Source organism: Suillus bovinus (assembly GCF_016758785.1).
Source record: "Suillus bovinus strain UH-Sbo-P2 chromosome Unknown EDB93scaffold_63, whole genome shotgun sequence".
Classification (NCBI taxonomy): Eukaryota; Fungi; Basidiomycota; class Agaricomycetes; order Boletales; family Suillaceae; genus Suillus; species Suillus bovinus.
The window spans coordinates 211,446-229,296 of NW_024542119.1; the positions used below are offsets into that span (position 1 = coordinate 211,446).

General features: G+C 46.5%; 9 protein-coding genes across 9 annotated transcripts; 3 read left to right on the top strand and 6 right to left on the bottom strand.

Annotated features, from left to right (window-relative positions):
* Positions 1–547: 547 nt before the first annotated feature.
* On the bottom strand, positions 548–3,283 carry EDB93DRAFT_1253769 (uncharacterized protein; the record flags this gene model as incomplete). Its single annotated transcript, XM_041453510.1, has 11 exons — positions 548–655; positions 709–743; positions 794–984; positions 1,035–1,144; positions 1,202–1,445; positions 1,480–1,852; positions 1,905–2,199; positions 2,247–2,591; positions 2,644–2,844; positions 2,941–3,075; positions 3,134–3,283. 11 exons carry the CDS (start codon positions 3,281–3,283, stop codon positions 548–550), a joined length of 2,187 nt encoding a protein of 728 aa, XP_041304298.1.
* Positions 3,284–4,111: 828 nt separating this feature from the next.
* EDB93DRAFT_1253770 (glycosyltransferase family 15 protein) lies at positions 4,112–5,885 on the top strand (the record flags this gene model as incomplete). Its single annotated transcript, XM_041453511.1, has 12 exons — positions 4,112–4,171; positions 4,225–4,466; positions 4,521–4,660; positions 4,717–4,726; positions 4,779–4,809; positions 4,874–4,926; positions 4,979–5,052; positions 5,105–5,142; positions 5,395–5,517; positions 5,569–5,650; positions 5,699–5,785; positions 5,836–5,885. The coding sequence occupies 12 exons, from the start codon at positions 4,112–4,114 to the stop codon at positions 5,883–5,885; spliced, it is 990 nt and encodes a 329-aa protein (XP_041304299.1).
* Positions 5,886–6,153: 268 nt separating this feature from the next.
* Positions 6,154–7,757, bottom strand: EDB93DRAFT_1167828 (phosphopantothenate-cysteine ligase). Its single transcript, XM_041450252.1, has 6 exons — positions 7,563–7,757; positions 7,476–7,510; positions 7,384–7,412; positions 6,891–7,336; positions 6,718–6,837; positions 6,154–6,664 (listed from the first exon to the last, which is right to left on the bottom strand). The coding sequence occupies exons 1-6, from the start codon at positions 7,713–7,715 to the stop codon at positions 6,365–6,367; spliced, it is 1,083 nt and encodes a 360-aa protein (XP_041304300.1). The 5' UTR covers positions 7,716–7,757; the 3' UTR covers positions 6,154–6,364.
* A 55-nt stretch (positions 7,758–7,812) lies between these two features.
* On the top strand, positions 7,813–10,657 carry EDB93DRAFT_1339313 (uncharacterized protein; the record flags this gene model as incomplete). Its single annotated transcript, XM_041455419.1, has 11 exons — positions 7,813–7,866; positions 7,922–8,178; positions 8,391–8,517; positions 8,564–8,639; positions 8,695–8,772; positions 8,811–9,139; positions 9,160–9,253; positions 9,323–9,714; positions 9,887–9,913; positions 10,117–10,285; positions 10,392–10,657. The coding sequence occupies 11 exons, from the start codon at positions 7,813–7,815 to the stop codon at positions 10,655–10,657; spliced, it is 1,869 nt and encodes a 622-aa protein (XP_041304301.1).
* EDB93DRAFT_1167834 (uncharacterized protein) lies at positions 10,538–12,186 on the bottom strand. Its single transcript, XM_041450253.1, has 7 exons — positions 12,167–12,186; positions 12,103–12,143; positions 11,806–12,031; positions 11,156–11,749; positions 10,962–11,093; positions 10,624–10,907; positions 10,538–10,562 (listed from the first exon to the last, which is right to left on the bottom strand). Exons 3-6 carry the CDS (start codon positions 11,855–11,857, stop codon positions 10,810–10,812), a joined length of 876 nt encoding a protein of 291 aa, XP_041304302.1. The 5' UTR covers positions 11,858–12,031; positions 12,103–12,143; positions 12,167–12,186; the 3' UTR covers positions 10,538–10,562; positions 10,624–10,809.
* Positions 12,187–13,155: 969 nt separating this feature from the next.
* EDB93DRAFT_770046 (uncharacterized protein) lies at positions 13,156–13,681 on the bottom strand. The gene has a single exon (XM_041457402.1). The coding sequence runs from the start codon at positions 13,457–13,459 to the stop codon at positions 13,196–13,198; it is 264 nt and encodes an 87-aa protein (XP_041304303.1). The 5' UTR covers positions 13,460–13,681; the 3' UTR covers positions 13,156–13,195.
* Positions 13,682–13,698: 17 nt separating this feature from the next.
* On the top strand, positions 13,699–14,701 carry EDB93DRAFT_1167842 (SCO1/SenC-domain-containing protein; the record flags this gene model as incomplete). The annotated part of the gene is made up of 5 exons (XM_041450254.1): positions 13,699–13,892; positions 13,950–14,046; positions 14,101–14,155; positions 14,178–14,296; positions 14,351–14,701. Coding segments are annotated over exons 1-5 (718 nt in total), but the record flags the coding sequence as incomplete, so codon positions are not given.
* A 47-nt stretch (positions 14,702–14,748) lies between these two features.
* On the bottom strand, positions 14,749–15,387 carry EDB93DRAFT_1167844 (B18 subunit of NADH:ubiquinone oxidoreductase). Its single transcript, XM_041450255.1, has 4 exons — positions 15,170–15,387; positions 15,016–15,100; positions 14,948–14,961; positions 14,749–14,894 (listed from the first exon to the last, which is right to left on the bottom strand). The coding sequence occupies exons 1-4, from the start codon at positions 15,247–15,249 to the stop codon at positions 14,840–14,842; spliced, it is 234 nt and encodes a 77-aa protein (XP_041304305.1). The 5' UTR covers positions 15,250–15,387; the 3' UTR covers positions 14,749–14,839.
* Positions 15,382–16,736, bottom strand: EDB93DRAFT_1210937 (uncharacterized protein). The gene is made up of 4 exons (XM_041451041.1): positions 16,410–16,736; positions 16,016–16,360; positions 15,778–15,961; positions 15,382–15,724 (listed from the first exon to the last, which is right to left on the bottom strand). Exons 1-4 carry the CDS (start codon positions 16,580–16,582, stop codon positions 15,455–15,457), a joined length of 972 nt encoding a protein of 323 aa, XP_041304306.1. The 5' UTR covers positions 16,583–16,736; the 3' UTR covers positions 15,382–15,454.
* Positions 16,737–17,851: the final 1,115 nt, after the last annotated feature.

The window sequence follows — 17,851 nt, forward strand, 5'->3', positions numbered from 1 at the left end:
CGAAATATCGCTACTACTCTTGCCTATAGCAGTCCGAATTTCTACATAGTCACTATTTAATATCTAGTACTTCCTACCTATTGCATTACTTACTTTTCCCTACTCAGTAGTAGGATGGAAGTCATTAGATATTAGTAGTACTTTATTGTATTGCAAAATATCTATCCGCTCTTTTTCTCCAAAACATTCTGACACATCCGACATTCATTTGACCAACAATCCGACACACTTCTGACACATTCCTTTATCATCCGATGCATTTCTGACAGTCTGACGCATAGTCCGACGCCCGACCCGACTCCAATATTTTCGGACCTGACAGTTTCCCTTCGGACAAGTAGTTCTTAGCTTCGGATTATCTTCCTATTACTGATAACTAACTATTCGAACTAATACCAAACAGCTACCCCTATAGGATCAAACGCACTTGCTCTGCAAGTATAGCAGACTAGGTTGTGCTAAGATCTACCTAAATATTTGTTGTCTAGGTAGTACGATTTCTGCTGAGCCCAGCAGGAATTTGCTTTCTACAACAGACGAGAACAGTCTATGGAGGCAGATGGGAGCTGAAGTATTGATATGGTACGATGTATAGGACACTCACCTTTGAGTCCTTGAAATACTTGCTCTGTACAATATCACTAGGGAATGAATGCTACAATATCATAAGTCTCCATAGTGGGAAGAATGGCCAGAACAGAAACATACAATCTGGTGAACGATTGCTCCTTCAACAGGTTCAGCTGCACATGACGATGAGACACAGACCCTTTATCGCTTCTGGAGCACTCACCTCCAGAACAATCTTTAGACACAGGCTTGTCCATGGGAGAGCCACCTTCACACTTGTTCCCAGGGATCTTGCGATATCCCGATGAACCCATGTACTTTTCGCCGGGCGTCCCAAGGGTGCACTGAGTGCTGGGTATGCGCTTTGAAAATGAAGGTACACATTTGCCATCGCTCCGCACGTAGTTGTAGTCGCTAGACAGTACGAGTGGTTATGATGGGCAAAGTGACCAGAAACGATGTACCACTCATAATCACGTTCCTCGCATGGGCACTTATCATCATGAACTTGCGGATCATGGAACTTCTCACCCATGTAGCAATCTGCGTTAGCCTTGCGCCTCGTGTACCATGACTTCGAAGTGTATCAGCAAGACCATTCTCATGACAAGGTTTACTCTCAGTAACAGACCTTGGCACCTATGATGCACTCTGATTTGGTATTGGCTCTTGCATACAATGACTCCTTGTTGTTTGTACCACACTTCCAGCGCTCAAGGGCAGCGAAGTCGAGGTAAATGGCAGCGTTGTGGCCCTGATTAGGTTGTTGGGACTGCCGCATGACCTGGCTGAGGAGAAGGAACTTCTGAGACGTCGAATCCGATACCGTCGTCAAGCTCCTGGCACGGGATTGAATCCCAACAGTGTACGTGTTCCTATAGGGTGTATCGTTTCAGTAAGATCGCATACATGCACACGCAGCAAGCAGCAGGGCGGAAAGATATACCAGGTCTGACCCATGTCCGTGGAGTACATGATGTAGTCAGTAGGTTGTTCGTCGCCACAATGACGATGACAGTTGCGGAATCGCTGAATTGGTATTGACATGCGCCTTCGCAGACCATGGTCCACATCAGGCCGGCGTCGGTGCTCATGTAGGTGTTGCTCTCCTCATACAGCGCGAGCGCCTTTTCAACGGAACCAACACCCATGACGAAGCCAGGGGCCGGGGACGAGAAAACAGGGCCATAGTTGTGCATGTTTGTTACTGAGTGCAAGTGCAGCGAACATGGTTCAGAGGAGCAGGTACCGCTAGGAGCGACAAGAGGATCCCATGAGCTGCCTGCGAAGATGTAAGGTCAGTTCAAAATAGAACAAGAGACATAGTTCCTCACCATCATTGAATGTGATGACCAACCGTAATTGCTTGGCTGCCATCTTCCTCTCAACGTCTTGCACATTAGCAATAATGTTGGCAATACCAACACCCTCAACCCCATATATGATATCGTAGTCAACGTACCCCCCCAAGTTCCTGTTCGTGTCCATTAAGCTCTCCACGAAATAAGTGCCATTAGAGTTGCTGACGAATAGGGTACCGACAGTGGTTATGTCGTGCAAGCCAATATCCACTGCTAGAGAATGGACTGTAGACTCGACGATAGTGTATGCGTTTTGCCGCAAGCGCGCCTGGGAGGTATGTGGGAAATATGCCTTGCCCATTCCTTGGTATTCACAGTAACATATAATAGCATTTCACCCTCGCTGCTGGGTGTCAAGTCCTTGAGCACAACCACAGCAAACTTGGACACGATCTCAAACGCCACAACACCCTTGGCATCCTTTCCAATGCCAAGGTCTTCGTTCTGCTTAGTGGCAAAAAAGTCTGTGCTGGAGTACAGACGACTGCTTGCAATGTTGTGCGAGTCAGTCACCGCGGAAGAGTCATAGGCGACGCAGTAGACGAGGTCTTCGTGAGCGTCATGTTTGAAGTCCTTACTACTGTGAGCGAATTGGCAATGGGAGACGTCGTCTAGGAGTAGTTGTGGTGATGAGGCAAATCCATCTTTGGTGTGGTATGTCTACATAGTAGAAATTTGGATGCAAGTGATATATATTTAAATAAGTATGCACCACGTCTCGACAGCGTTTTCCCCAGGAAATTTGGTCACATTTGGTAGTCTGGAAGAGGGTATACTCCCATTTTTTGGGACCTGAGTGGAACGAGAGTGGTTTTTGGACATAGGTCAGTAGCTCAGGGACGTCGAATGTGCGCCATGACTTTCCGCGGTTGTCTGTGCGGTAATGCGTGTACGAGTTTGTTAATACAGATGCCTAGATAGAATTTGGTCAGATCGAAAGCCACGTCAGTGTGTTCAACTCGGAGGCAGATGAAATATACTGAGAATAAGAGCATGGACAGTAATGCACCACGCGATTGTTGAATGGGTGCTCAATAAACATTGCAGCCTCGCCAGGTGGTATGTCGTCTGCGCGTTTCCAGGTCTTGCCTTCGTCCTGGAAAACATGTATTTCCCCGAAGATGGCATCATGGTATATCACGCTCTAGAGGATCAAGTGAATTATTATTAAGTGAACACTGAGGAAGATATGAATGCCTCACAGTCGTATCGTCGAAAAAGAACAACCGAGTTGGTGCATTATTGAAGTAGTTTATGGCATGATCTGGATCAGCAGCAGACGTGCAACCGAAATGAAGAAGAAAAGCAAGCGTTGAGCATATGAAAGCGACTGTCCTGTGCCAGGGAGCCATGCACTGACAAGATGTTGAATCTAGGAAACTGTGTCACCTCCATATTGCAATAAACATTAATAAGGAGACTGAGTGCTGAGCGAGGTCCCGGATAGCGGCAATGCCAGCCCCTAGCGTGGACAATCGCATGTGGAACTCAGAAGACACGCATTGGAAAAGGTGAAGCACAATTGCAAAAGGAGGGAAGCAGGATAAACACGCAAATAGGAGGGGATCAAATTCAAACGAGGGTTACTTCCAACACGTGCCACGCCTGCTCAAAGCTGTGCTGCCTTCTGCTTTTCTTTTCTCACCCACCGGTGCGCCAAGTTTGTTTCAGACTCGTGAAGGAAAGCCAAGCAGCACATAACATGTTCACTTCTTTTTTGACCAGTAAAATTGATGAAAAACTGGTATACTGCATGGCTCAACGTATGTCCGTGCAGCGGGTAAAGCTGCTGGAGGAGACCTGGTGCCCCGTTCTAACTCGGAGCGTTGTTGATTGCTTCATGAGGTAATATTCTTTTCCCTCCTGTTCCCCAACTTCATATTGAAATCAACAGGGGATTCACTTTCATGTATTCTGCCGGCTGCATTCTCCCGATGTTTGTATTCTGTTTATCATGGTGTCTTGCTCGGTTCCGGTAGTCTACTGTTCTGGTACTGAGTGTTGACCAATCGCAAATCAGGTCCCTTTACCGAACAAATTTCTATCTTCATGATGATAATCCGGATTATCTAGCCTGCGGGAAGTCACCGGTTCACCCATTGATATAATGCACAAGTGCTATCTCAAATTCATAACGATACTTGCTAGCTGACTGGCATCGAGGCGCTCTCTTTCGAAATATGGCTCTCCCTTTAACTGCGGCACATCGTAGATATATCGTCATTGCAGTCACAACTGTGGTATGTCAAAGACATATCGCATTTCACTATCTCATATACAGCTTCACATATAGCTGATTGTGTCTTATTTTATGTCTGCGTCAAAGAACAAACCGTCGCCCTCCCTTGGAAATATGATTCCACAAATCTCTCCCCCTCCCCACAAAGCCAACACTACCTTGGTGATATTGGCTCGGAATACCGATCTCAGTGGCGTGATATCAAGTGTAGAACAGCTAGAGGCGAAGTTTAATCGCAAATTCAGTTATCCCTGGGTGTTTTTGAATGACGAGCCCTTTTCCACCGACTTCAAAAGGTAGATCGTGTCACTATCTAGCTTGAGCGCAGTTGGTATCTCATGCTTTGTCAGGCGTGTCAGTGTGCTCACCAACGCAAATGTTTCTTTCGGGTTGATCCCCCGCGAGCACTGGGTCCAACCGGACTGGATAGATGAAGGACGAGCTCAGGAGGGACGTAATAAGCTTGTGCGACATGGTGTAATTTATGGCAGTAAGTTCATTATTCGCCTGGAATTATTTGCTACTATCTTACCATTGAAACCACAGGCAGTGTTTCGTACGTATGTCCTTGCATCCCATTCAGGTACCATCTCATCCCCAGTTATTAGTTACCGCAATATGTGCCGGTTTAACTCAGGGGTGAGCGCCCCCCCCGCGTCGCGGGTCTAGGAAGGATGTTTTATTGGCTGACTTCTTTCTACAGTTCTTTTTCCGCCATGAACTCTTAACGCCATATAAGTGGTACTGGAGAGTAGAGTCAGTTGGTCGTTCACCATATAGATGTATTGGGTTCTGACCCGTTCTGCAGGCCTGATGTTAGATACTACTGTGACCTGGATTATGACCCTTTTGTATTCATGAAAGATCACACCAAAGTTTATGGTGAGTTATTCTCGTTATATTTGCTTGAGCTGCTAAATTTATGCAAGGACAGGCTTCACGATATCCATGCCAGGTAAATTCTCATCTCTGGTACATTAATTATAGCGTGAATCGCGCTCTCGACAGAATGGAAACTAACTATACCCTCGTTATGGTCAACGGTGAAAGGTAGCACCAATAATAACGTACGATAACTTGAGAGTAAACCGATTTGGCAGACTTCATCGCGGAACATCCTCAATATGTGTCACCTAGACAACTCAATGGATTTTCTGTCTGACGATGCGGGCGATTCTTACAATATGTGTCACTGTAAGAGTCGTTCGATCTCATGGTTTAAAGATGGTCAATGATGCCCACTCAGTTTGGTCAAACTTCGAGATCGCAGATATGGATTTCTGGAGGAGCGAAGCCTACACGAAATTTTTCGAGCACCTCGACAACACAGGAGGGTTCTACTACGAGGTAAGTTCAATGCAAGTCTTTCTTTTCGTGTTAGCTGATCGCCATACACAGAGATGGGGAGACGCACCTGTTCATAGCATCGCTGCGGCCTTATTTACGCGCAAGGATCAAATACATTTCTTCAAGGATATAGGTAAGCTATGGTCATGTTATTTCGTATTCATAACTGATCCCTTCGCAGGTTATAAACACGCTGAATTCGCTCACTGTCCGCAGGGCAAACAGTGGCGGGAAGGACATTGTTCGTGTGATCCAAACGACAACTTCGGTGCGGTAATACCCCATGATTTTTTCTGGTGAGAACTAACGACGGCACAGATTTTGCCCAAAATTCGTGCCTGAGGCACTTAATGCGGTTGGACGATTAGTTGGTTGAATGTAGACGTACGACTTCATATGATGCGGCCGATATCCAACCTTCTAATCAAGATTACTTACTTACCATCGAGCTACCCGACCTCTCTTTTGAAGTCTAGCCTCGGTCGCCTTTTGCTCCATCAGAAGGGCCAAAGAGGACGCTTGCCTAGGAAGATCTCCTGGTTTTATCTGTCAAGACTCCCGAGATAACATATTAGCAACTAGTCGTACGAGCCTTGCTATATAGTGCTGATTTCATTGATTTGCATGTCTGTAAATTATGAGAGAATGATGACTCGAGTCTATCAACGTCGTAAGCTGTTGGCATGCTTACAGTACACTACACAGCAGTCAGATCGAGTCGTGCTAAATTACATAAAGGTAATCCTTGATTTTTGCACATGCCTCGACAAGATATCAAAGCCCCATAATTCTAGTGTACATCATTACATACAATGCACCGCCATGGGTCAGAACATCCCCCACCCACTCATGAACCCTCGATCCATGCATTGTGCCGTTTAAGTAATTCTGCAACGATGTCTTCCTCTATTTCCTTGGGGTGGTTGGACGGTTGGTGAGAATCAATTTCTATCCAAAATTCCGCATATTTCGGTTGAGATACGACGTCTGCGTCCAGTTTCTTTTTAGCGTCTGCCTGCGCCATTGGAGATATTAACACAACGCGATACTTGCGGTGGTGGAGATCGTTTCCGATCACCACCTGGTGCCCATAACGCTCAAGCGCCTGTTGGGCTTTCGGTATCAGAATCGTCTCGTCAGTTTCGAGCTGGGAAAATATGTTTAGTCAGATAGCAGCGTAGAAAAGTGAAGCGAGCGTACCTTGAAGGAGACAATGAAACCTTCTGGGTTCCATTCTGAAACAAGCGGCTTCAAGATCTTCGGCACTTGATCCATTTCTATGGACAGATTGCCCTTTCCAGATTGTATCTTATGTTCCGACTGATCGTGGGTACTGTGAGCATCGTTTTCCGAGACAACGTGTGATCACTTACCAATCTTTGCTGCGGCAAGAAGAAATCACTGACAGCGGCAGCAAGATAATACATCGCCTTTCTTCCTAGAACGCTCATCTCTCTACTAATTGCCCGCAGTAGCCAAAGATATTCGTTCACACTAACGAAGGAAACCATGTGTAGGGTTCCTTGTGCATGCACTGCTTTGTATGCACGGAGCACAGAAAATAATTTGGCGCGTTCATCAGTGGTTACAGTGATTTGCGGTGTCGGTGTCGAAGGTGGAGGATCATTTGAGTACGGGAATGCCGAGTCAATAGTTGAAGACGACGGCAATGCAGCGTCAATCTCGAGAAAGTTGAGGAATGGATTGGTCGAGTGGGAATAATGTCGACTAAAGGGTTGCAAGCTGAACTGGCGATGCATGAATATGACGGCATAACCAGCTTTGAGGAAGTATTCGGCAGAAGTTGCACCTCGGGTACCTGCATGATGGTTAGCAAAATACAATGAAAAGAAAATCAGCACGTACCGGCGCTGAAATTATCGAGGAAGCGGACGCTACACATTGATTGAACATGAGGTCAGTGACCTGTGCGGCTGGGAGTGGTTGCTCATTCTTACACATTGAGCTCTAGCGGTACGGTGGTCCCTCCGCTCTGGTTCGAGTTCAGGGTGCATGACGCGAGCACCTGTGATAATGACTCTCACCGTTACAAGCACGACGGATCGGTTAGCCTGTCGTTGCCGTTGGATAAATTCGTGGACACCCTCTATGTCGGCGACGAGTGAAGAAGGTTGTGGTTGTGTTTCGAAGTACGATTCAGCAGAGAATGTCTGCGGTTCATGTGTTGTATTAGGCATCCTGTGTGAGCGGAGAGAACCTGCTTGCGATCCAAGCTAACACAGATCAGTGTATTACATAATCAAACGCGATGTCGAATTCAATTGTCCTTAAACCATGTTTCGCAACTCCAAAACTACAGTCATGTCCATGCACATATTCGGTAACGAGGTAAGTCCCGGGGATTGATGACTTATCGTGCTCGACGTCACTAGTTTTTATCCAGGCAACTGAGGAAAAAGCTGAAAAAGCTCGTTTATCCTCTTTCGTCGGCGTCCTCGCCCTTGGCGATCTTGTGAAATCAACGCTTGGGCCAAAGGGCATGAATAAGATTCTGAAATCAGCATCCTCTGGAGACATCAATGTGACTAATGATGATGCAACGATTCTCAAGTCCATCCAGCTCGATAATGCAGCAGCCAAGATCCTCGTTAATATCTCGAAAGTCCAAGATGACGAAGTCGGAGATGGAACTACGAGCGTGTGTGTGCTGGCAGTAGAGCTGCTGAGGGAAGCAGAGAGGTTGATTTCTATGAAGATACATCCTCAGACGATTGTGGAAGGATACCGGGTCGCGAGCATCGCTGGCTTGCCGCACTCGAGAGGGCAGCAGTCGATCACGCGTGAATATTCGCGTTTTTCGCGTCGTTTTGACATTTCTTACTGACTTGACTTTCGTTTGTGCTCTCAAATAGCTCTGATGCTGCCAAGTTTCGTCAGGATCTTTTTAACATTGCTGGTACCACCCTGTCATCAAAAGTCTTATCACAAGACAAAGACTACTTTGCCAACTTAGCAGTGGATGCTGTGCTTCGATTGAAGGTACGTTTTACTTACTGTATTGATGCTCGTATTGACCATCTTCGAGGGTTCAACGGATTTGGAGCACATCCAAATCATCAAGAAAGTTGGAGGCAAACTCACAGACTCATACCTCGATGAAGGTAGGCTGAGAGGATACAACCAATCCTGCTTATCTCACGAGCGTACTCTTTAAAGGTTTTATTCTCGACAAAAGTATTGCTGTCAATTCGCTCAAACGTATGGAGAACGCGAAAATATTAATCACAAATACCTGTACGTGCGCGATCATCTCGTATCAATTTGGAACTGAGGCATCCAGCATATCCCAGAAATGGGACCACTTCACGGGTCAGATTTTTTGAACCCAGAACATCATTCCCACATTCTCGATTCCGACCATCCGAGGATCGCGCTCGAGGATCTTTCCGACGACAGTCTCACGTTCGTTAACAAAACTTACAATTTCAAGATCACGTCTGTTGGTGCCTCTGTCCGCGAGGGAGATTTTTGGAATTGCCCAAGGGATGTTGGCCATGCGCCTCACCTTCTCGATCATCCTTTTTTCATCAGGGCGCTCGCCGTCACAGTGTCCATCTCGGTGATATTGCCAAGTACACCGATGCGCTCTCTGCTCCTGTTTGTCAGTTGCCTGCCTTCCAGGGGGCTCACAAATATTCTCTGGAATCCAGCAAGGAGAGCGAAGACAACACTGAGAACCAGGCTTCCAGTATTCTTCCAGAGTTCATCGAAGACGGTAGTCGACACTAGCAGTCCGACCTTCCTTATGCAAGCAAGGAGAGCAAAAATCAAAACTCCGCACCAGGAGTCACTTCACAGTCAGGCGCGGTCCTTGTGAAATCAGTACCTGATTACCCACGCCTGGAACCCTCTGCGGTCGTTCACTCCTACGGTAAACACCGCCGCGCCCGAGCAGCTTCCTGTCAGATCATCTCTGGAACACTGACCGGGCGCAAAGACTATATCGATATCCAGTCATTTTGCAGGAGCCCAAAAGAGTCGCGGTGGGCACCCGAGAATGGTATGATGGTCATCAAAGTCTACACCCCCTCCACCAATGACCTCTGGGCTGCGTACTTCTCCACCTGTGTCACCCTCTCTATGTTCACGTGTATATGGTCGTCCAAGCTAAGCCTTCGCCTTCGGTTCAGCGGGAGTGCGATGGACACGCCGGAATACTACTTCGAAAGGGATGAGGTATTTCAGTGCTGGGTGAAACACCGAGTCCGGCATGGTCGCAAGCCTTCCCATCGTCGGTCACTTGGACTACGCGGTTCCTCTGCCGCCACTTGTACCGAGGGCTTAAATCAAACCTTTTCCCTCTGGATACATAAGTCTCGTTTATCAATTCAATGTTTTCATTTTGTAGGATGTGTCCGTCTTTCCAATCGGTGCGGTGAGGCCAAGAATACACATAGGTCAACGCGAAGACCGTTTTATCTTGCAGGGTAGTACGTCCTCGCTGGTTGGAAATGAAAACGCGCCAAAAACAACAAATAGGCAAGGATCGGCAAATTATTCTGGATCTTCTGAGACGAATAGATGATGGTAGAGTTTATCCAAGTTGTTCATACACTCCGACAACAATAATGCATTGAGGTTGCTGAGTTTTTGGCAAAATTGGTTGCGCCTAGTTCCACGGCAGATCTCACGCAAAGGGATGGCAATGTCAATAGGGTATATGCAGGCAAAGTAGAGCGCACATTCTCTGATCTCGGTAGAACACAATCTGCGCGACGGTATAATCTCTCAGCATTTGCAATAATTGGTAAAATTCGCGCAAGCGCAAACTTCACAATCAAGTGACAGTGCCATAAAAAGCTGCGGATGCTGGGAACTCCACTCGCTGTCAAGACGCTCACATGCACACTCAGGTGAAGAGGTTAAGAGGGCACCTCCACTCGCGACAGAGTTTCGTGATGCAGATGACCCTCTTGCTGGTCCAGAGGCTCTTTCGCCCGACCACATTGCTGTCGAAAATGTGTTGACCAACATAGATGCTGTCAAGGCAACAGGAACGGCGAGGAATGTGAAATGCATTTTATGTGCGCTAACCTTGTACTATCACTTCTTCCTGCATTCTGACGAATTACTACCACAACTTAGCCGGCAACACTCGGCGCTGGACTCAGTGAGATGAAAATGGCACAACGCTCACGAGTAAGCATGTTTACACAGTAAAATTTGGGATGCACTTGATCATGAGGTATCAGCATTAAATTACAAACAAGATAGATTTGGAGGTTTTTTATATCAGGGATAAAACGCCTATACGACTGGCATTGAAATTACTCAAAGTATCATGCCTAGACGCTGAAGCATCGCAAACAAGCTACCCGCTGGAACAGCCCCGGCAAATAACCATGCTTGTAACCATGCAGCAATAGATCCTAAAATAATTACATCAACGGGCTGCTCAGTGCCGCAACCACATAAACACGTACCCTTAATTGGTCCCAATGCCCCAAACCCAATTATGCGGACTGTGCCAAGAAGAAACCATGGTGCCAACAACGAGCCAATAGCAATGCACAAGAGGGTCCATGCCAGCTGAGGGTGCTGTTCGTAAAGGTCTCCTGCATCATTTCATATTAAATCATCAATAATGTTCCAGAACGGTCCAATGCCTGTGACGTACCGATGATCCCCAAAATATGTCGAATACCAGACATGAGAGAACCAGTATGGTTTTTCAGGACTTCCTCACTGGCTCCGTATTTGATGGCAACCCGTAGGAAACTCTCTTCAACACGATCAAGAACTGTGTTGATCATGAGGGTACGATTCTCGTGACCGGGAGCCTCCTCAGGTGGTGGGAATTGCTCTTTGAGCTCTTCAAATACGACATGCAAGGTATTTCGAAGTTCTTCTAACACTGAATCGAAAGGAACATCACGTTGTGCGGCAGCTCCTTTAACGACTTGGTGCAGTGATGTAGCTGTGCTGGCAACACTATTCACAGACTTCTTGAACTCCGACATCTTCGCAGGATAGAGTTTCTTGGCATTTTCGAAGAGTTCATCTACATTCCCTTGGATCTTTGATCCGAGCCCCATGACTTTCTCCCAGGACTCTCCCGCACTTGGAAAGTGCAATCCATCGTACAGCGTGTATGCTGAAGCAGACAAAGATTCAAGTTTTCCTGTGAGGCTCTCGGCGCCTTCATGACTGAGGTGATCAAAGTGACCGCGTAACGTTTCTGCAACTTGTGACGACTTGTCGAAAAATGTCGCTGTTAATGATTTATGATTAAATTATTGAAGAAGGGTAGCTACAGATGCTACTCACACTTCACTAGTCCCCATCCTTTCCCGAGACGAAATAAAAAGTCTGTTCTCATAAAGAACAAGAGTGCGACATACCTCCTTCAGTGGCCGCCTCTACTAAATTTTCATTGCTGTAGGAACAAGTACTTTCGTCAACGTCGCTGGAAGCGACAGGCCGCAGTGCCAATGCAATAAATGCTAGAGTAGTGAACCGCATCGCAGTACTAAGCACTACTCAAAACTTAATAGTACAGGACCTACCAGGACCCATAACATTCACACGCCCACGCTAATATTGGCTCCCAACAGACCTAGAAGGCTGCTTGACTGGGTTGGATCCGAGCGCTCGGCACTAGGCTCGATTTCATGAAGATGTAATGCTCAAGCACATTTACAAGGTGAATTCTGGAATACACTTGAAGTATAAAAAATATCCCCGAAGTACAAACGTAAAACAGACGTCAATGTCATGAAACAGACGACTGCTGGAACTTCAACGCCACTTAAAGTTTCGTACCGAAAACCAGCTACCGTTTGGGATGGTGCCACCAAACATCCAACGTTGGAACCACGCAGCAATTTCACCTAAAATATCAGCGATGTCACGGTGCTGCCCACCATCGCAGCAATATACAAGAACGTACCTTTGATTGGTCCTCGTGGTCCAAATCCAAACAAGCGGAGAAGTTTGATCTCAGGTAACAATAGAGGGGCAAACTCTGCAATCGCGATGAGCAAGAGGGTATTGGCAATGTCCGGATGCTGTTCAACAAGGTCTCCTGTAACATTTAGTATTATGTCGTCAATGTTCCGGAACGGCAGATGCTCGTGACGTGCCTATGGTTACGACAACATGTTGAACGACGAACTTGAGAGAACCAGAGTAACTTTTCAATAGTTCTTCGTTGATTCCAACCTTGGTGGCGATCTGTAGAAAACTTTGCTCGATGCGGTCAAGAGCCATGCCGATCATGATTGTACAGTTGTCATGACAGGAGCCTCGGAAGGTGGCGGGAACATCTCCATGAGCTCTTCGAATAGGACAATGAAGATATCCCCATGTTCTTCCATCACAGAGTACATCACAGAGTAGAGAGAAATACCACTGTCCTCTGCGGCTCCACTGCAGACTTTGTGCAATGCAGTAGCAGCGGCAGTGACGTTGACCATAGATTGCCTGAACTCTGCAAGCTTCTCGGATGGATACAGCTCTACGACGTGATAAAAGAGCTCGTCGGTATATTCCTTGATATTTGGACCGAGCTCTATGATTTTGTCCCAGAACGACTCTCCCGTGTCTGGAAAATGCGATTCATGCCACGTGTGTGCTGAAGCAAACAAAGAATCGAATCCTTCTGTTATGTTGTAAACAGCGCCTTAAGGAATGAGTAGGTGATCAAATTGACCGTGTATCATTTTTGAGGGATTATCAAATAGTGCTGTTGATTTAGGAAGAGATTGAAAAGTGAGTAGTCCGTACTCATTTCACCGCTCCCCATCCTTTTACTAAAATCAATTTGATGTTCGTCGTAAGATAAAAGTGCGACCCTACCTTCCTCAATGATGTTTTTGTTGGACTCGGAGGAACGTGCGCTTTCCTCGATGTTGTGGGAAGTGATCGGTTGCAGCGTTGCGACAGTGGCCAATGTAACATATACTAGAGTAGAGAACCACATAACAGACGTCCGTCAACTCTTAACAGTAGTTGGAGTCTTGGACCCACAAGCTTGACTTGATTCATCATATGTAATAAGTCGAAGCTTCAAAATAATGGGCTGGGGGCTTCAGCCTAAGCACGTTAACGTTGATGGCATGCTGAGAACATTTAGAAAAATCTGAAAGTCATGTTCGCCAAGGTCATTGATCCCGGTAAATTGAAGCGATGTTGAAATGTTAAGAATTTGTATGCGACCGTCAAGCTTGACTGCTTTTGGAACTTCGACCTGAAATGTCAAAACTCTCATCCACATATTTCAGGTCATTGCGGCCCTGTTTGCCAAGTCGCAGCATTCAATGCCACGTCAATATATATGCATGCGCCATAACAAAGCAACAGCACCTGGCAGACGTTGTTTTACGTCGGGGGCACAGGATAGAGCTGTTGTCGGGGTATGATTCCTCAGCTCGCCTGTTATTCTCTGTTCACATTCTTGCATCTGATCCCAGGTCTTTACGCCAAAGGCTGCAGCTCTGTTCGTTGCAACAGGCGTTGGTTTATTTTACTACTTCCGGCATGAGAAGCAAAAGCTGCTCGAACAACGACGTACGTGCCTTTCCGCATTCCACCTAAAGCGTTCAAGAGCAAATATTTATACAGAAAAGGAGCTCGAATCTCGAAGCGTCGGACGAGCGCATGTCGGTGGTCCATTCACGTTAACGACTCACGAAGACAAGCCTTTTTTCTGATAAAGACCTCTTGGGGAAATGGAACTTCGTTTACTTTGGTTTCACCAATTGTCCCGACATATGTCCTGCCGAATTAGACAAGATTGGCTCTGTTTTAACTCCCCTAGGTTCGTGTCCATAAATCACTTTATCCATGGCACGCATTCACCTCATCAATTCAGAGAAGGATTATGGCACAATCTTCCAGCCCGTATTCATCTCTGTTGACCCTGCACGCGACTCTGTCCCTCAAATGAAGACATATCTTGCAGACTTTCACCCTCGTATCATCGGTCTTACCGGTGACTATGCAACCGTGAAAACCACATGCAAAGCCTACCGCGTCTACTTCTCCACCCCGCCTAATGCAGATCCTAAGGGTGACTACCTCGTCGACCATTCCATATACGTCTACCTCATGGATCCAAATGGGCAGTTTGTAGAAGCGTTTGGTCAGAGCAGTACGCCAGATGAAGTCGTTGAGCGGGTCAAAAAGGAAATTTCAGAGTTTGAGAAGGAAACAAAGGAGGAAAGTGTAAAACTTCAATACATCAGCATCTTGCCTTCAGCATATCACACCATTCATCTATCTTATTGCATTGTTTGATGTCTCGAAAGCGATTGACACGGAGCGTTCTTAAGAAAGTCTTCTATATGACAACTTCGGCTGTCTACTCTGCTTGCTGGAGTTCCAGTTTTGACATTTTCTTCATCCTCCGCATCATGCTGCAGAAAAAAAATGAATGTCATATGTGTAGGTATGTGGTTGGGATGCCTACTCATCATATTGGCATGTTGTGTGCATCAGTCAGACCCTCAACAGATAGAAAAGTAGATATTTAACTTACTTCTCATAGCCGTGGCGCTCATTCTCGCAAGTCCAGGGTAAATAATAGTTCTCCCTCCGGCAGGTATTCAAAGGTATCAAGAGTCTGAAATATCACGGACAATAGTGTTGTGGGCCAGACGCTCGCAACCGGAAGGGTAAAGTAAGAACGTACGCTGAACACTGGTCTCTCCAAGCCAAAGGCACTTTGGCCGCCTTGAGCTCCTCCTGAGATGCAGTGAGTGATGATGGCATAGATGATTTCAAGAAGACGTCAGGGAAGAACTTGAGGAAACGAACGGACTTTGGGCCGGGAATGAGGTCGAAGTGGCTGTGCCAGTTGTTATGAGTATTTTGCTCAGAGCGCTCAGCGCTGAGCGCCAACATGAAATTAACAGCCGTTCGAGAAATCAGAGTGTAACTCAGGGAAAAATACAAGTGAGAATATGTAAGCTTAGTACTACTGTCCTCCTTGTTCTTTTTCTTCTTGTTTCATACTCATCTGAATCGCCCGCGCAATTGCCTCTTCTTCATCCATGTCTTCGTCTTGCTCCTCACCCATGTCAACATCATTGCGTTCGGACATGGCGAGAGCTTGAGCGAGCATAGCCTCTTCATCCCTGTCTACACCTGCTGATTCCGTCTGAGGCTTGGCATCGGTAGCAGATTGACGTGTTTGCTCCTCTGCTGCTTGCCGAGCTTGTTCTTCTTCCATGGACATGCGAAGGGCCTATGTAAAAATATCAACAAGACTTCGTATTCGACGTCAGAAAAGAAACGCACTAGTGCAAGTTCGGGGTCCAAACTAGGATCAACACCGAATTCAAAGTTGGCACCACCAGAACCCGATGCACCGCCAACGTCTCCCATCGCCTCTGGTGGTATGCCCCGGTCTTCCGACAGAATTGAGGAAGAAATGATCACATCTGACAGTAGATGTGTACCAGGTGGTACAGACACCAAATGTCTAAAAGACCAACCGCATCAGTCTACGCGCACATTCTAACAAGGTGACACCCACGAGTTATCGCTATTCGTTGTGTTGTCTACAAAAGCTTTGAGGACGCTGGTTTCCTCCTCGACGCCGTCACCAAATGCAATAAAGTCAACAGCAACATTATTCTTCTTCAATCTCTTTGCGAGCTTCACCATTTCTCGTTCGTCCGCTCCCTGACCTTGTAACGGAGATCCGACAAAGACTATTATCCTCTGGCGCAGATTCTTGTTCTCTCGATGTTTGAGGGCAAGCTGAGCAATGTTAATAGCAGTAGGGATGTCTATTGACCCGCCAATTTTGGATGATGTTACATGCAAGGCCTTGATTATCTGTCCAATGTCTTTCGAATGGGTCACGAGAACTTCAGGCCTGTAAGAGACATCAGCAATCAAAGTTTGCACATGTAACTGAGTCGTACCCTTTATTAGCCATTGTCATGACGCCAACAGTGTTCTCTGGATTTGAATCAATCTTGGTTTGGAAGATGGTCTTGACAGCATCAGACTGGGCTTCGAAGCGGGATGGGATATAGTCTCCATTGCGCATGTATTCTGAGTTGTCAATTATCATCATCGTTGCCTCGAGCGGCATCTTGGGCGAATGTTATTAAAGGAAAGAGATATGAGTCTTGGTTGGTTGCGCGACGAGCAGTGACGCGTTCTGCTAGAAAGCTGTCGTCTTCATTCAGAACCCTAACCCTAGTAACTACAAAGGAAGGAATGCTGTGCTTTCACTTTTGCAGGTGAGCGCCGTTGACATAGTATAGTCGGTCTACAATGAACACTTCCTTTATTCTTCTACCGCACTGGCTAGGAGGAAACACTGAGCACTCTACTACTGAAGCAGTAACTCACAAGGTTCTGTCAGCCCCGGTTCACAATGAAAAGCCAGGTAAGCCCACTGATCAGTGCTAGTAACGAAGCAAACCTAATCAAGTACATATAGTTTTATACCAATCCTCTAGGCCATCTTCCTTCATACTACACCAAAGACTAAAAAAGTCCAGACATTATTAAATCAAGGACGTGCAATGTGACAGGCTGCAAGCATGTATCAGTTCCTGGTATATATGTGTGCATAGCGACAGTCAATGATGCATGCCCTTGGCATAGGAGACGAGGTACTGCATCAAAGTTCTAGTTCTACTCAGTTATTCTGTGGATATTTTTACCCAGCAACCGCGTGGATGTCCCCTAGCTCATGTTCCCAAGTACACAGACTCGGAGCTCTACAGACATTCTGATTTGATCCCATTGTCGGGCAAACTTGACCGTCTTTCAGAACTGTTATCGTTTTACATTTTCCCTTGGTCTCCAAGTCTGAAATGTAGTGATACCATTGCAGTGTACATCGCAGTCGTCGGCACGTGCCGACTGTGGTGCATACTATACATAGGAGTCTCTACCACAACATAAGGCACTCATCTCTTGATTCTCAACTTCCACCATCTTATGGCTTATTTTGACGAGGTCGGTAATGGACCGGCAGTCCAGTTTATTATCATAAACCTATAGTCAGTTAACTAATCATCATGACTTCCAGGATTCACACCGTCTTCCGGAGGGTATAAAGCGGATTGCATATGATGCTGATACCCAGCAATACATTTTCCGTGACCGCTCCGGCCAACTTTACCAGAATCCTTCAGGAGAGAAATACGGTGTTCTGAAACCCGTGTCTGCACCTGCCACTCCCCGCCGTAGTGTGACCATAACAGGCGAGCTCTTAACCTCTGGCATGACGTCTAATTCCTTACTTACTCCCTACATAGAACGCAGAGATCCCGCCCTCATCCGTGCCCGGTCTGTCAAGCGCCCTGCAAAGACTTTCGATGACTTCTTCCCCCAGCCAGAATACATC

Bases quoted from the DNA above. Each gene is read 5' to 3' on its own strand.
- EDB93DRAFT_1167828 (XM_041450252.1), bottom strand. From the start codon at position 7,715: ATGCCTAATACAACACATGAACCGCAGACATTCTCTGCTGAATCGTAC. The intron at 6,838-6,890 runs GTAAGTGATCAC...ACCCACGATCAG, and splicing joins TCTTGCCGCAGCAAAGATTG to TCGGAACATAAGATACAATC. The intron at 6,665-6,717 runs GTACGCTCGCTT...ATATTTTCCCAG, and splicing joins GTTTCATTGTCTCCTTCAAG to CTCGAAACTGACGAGACGAT.
- EDB93DRAFT_1167834 (XM_041450253.1), bottom strand. From the start codon at position 11,857: ATGAGAACAGACTTTTTATTTCGTCTCGGGAAAGGATGGGGACTAGTG. The intron at 11,094-11,155 runs GTACGTCACAGG...GAAATGATGCAG, and splicing joins ACATATTTTGGGGATCATCG to GAGACCTTTACGAACAGCAC. The intron at 10,908-10,961 runs GTACGTGTTTAT...TAATTATTTTAG, and splicing joins GGCATTGGGACCAATTAAGG to GATCTATTGCTGCATGGTTA.
- EDB93DRAFT_770046 (XM_041457402.1), bottom strand. From the start codon at position 13,459: ATGTGGTTCTCTACTCTAGTATATGTTACATTGGCCACTGTCGCAACG.
- EDB93DRAFT_1210937 (XM_041451041.1), bottom strand. From the start codon at position 16,582: ATGCCGCTCGAGGCAACGATGATGATAATTGACAACTCAGAATACATG. The intron at 16,361-16,409 runs GTACGACTCAGT...TGTCTCTTACAG, and splicing joins ATGACAATGGCTAATAAAGG to GCCTGAAGTTCTCGTGACCC. The intron at 15,725-15,777 runs GTGCGTTTCTTT...ATTTTTACATAG, and splicing joins TGGACCCCGAACTTGCACTA to GCCCTTCGCATGTCCATGGA.
- EDB93DRAFT_1167844 (XM_041450255.1), bottom strand. From the start codon at position 15,249: ATGCCATCATCACTCACTGCATCTCAGGAGGAGCTCAAGGCGGCCAAA. The intron at 15,101-15,169 runs GTACGTTCTTAC...GTGATATTTCAG, and splicing joins TGGAGAGACCAGTGTTCAGC to ACTCTTGATACCTTTGAATA.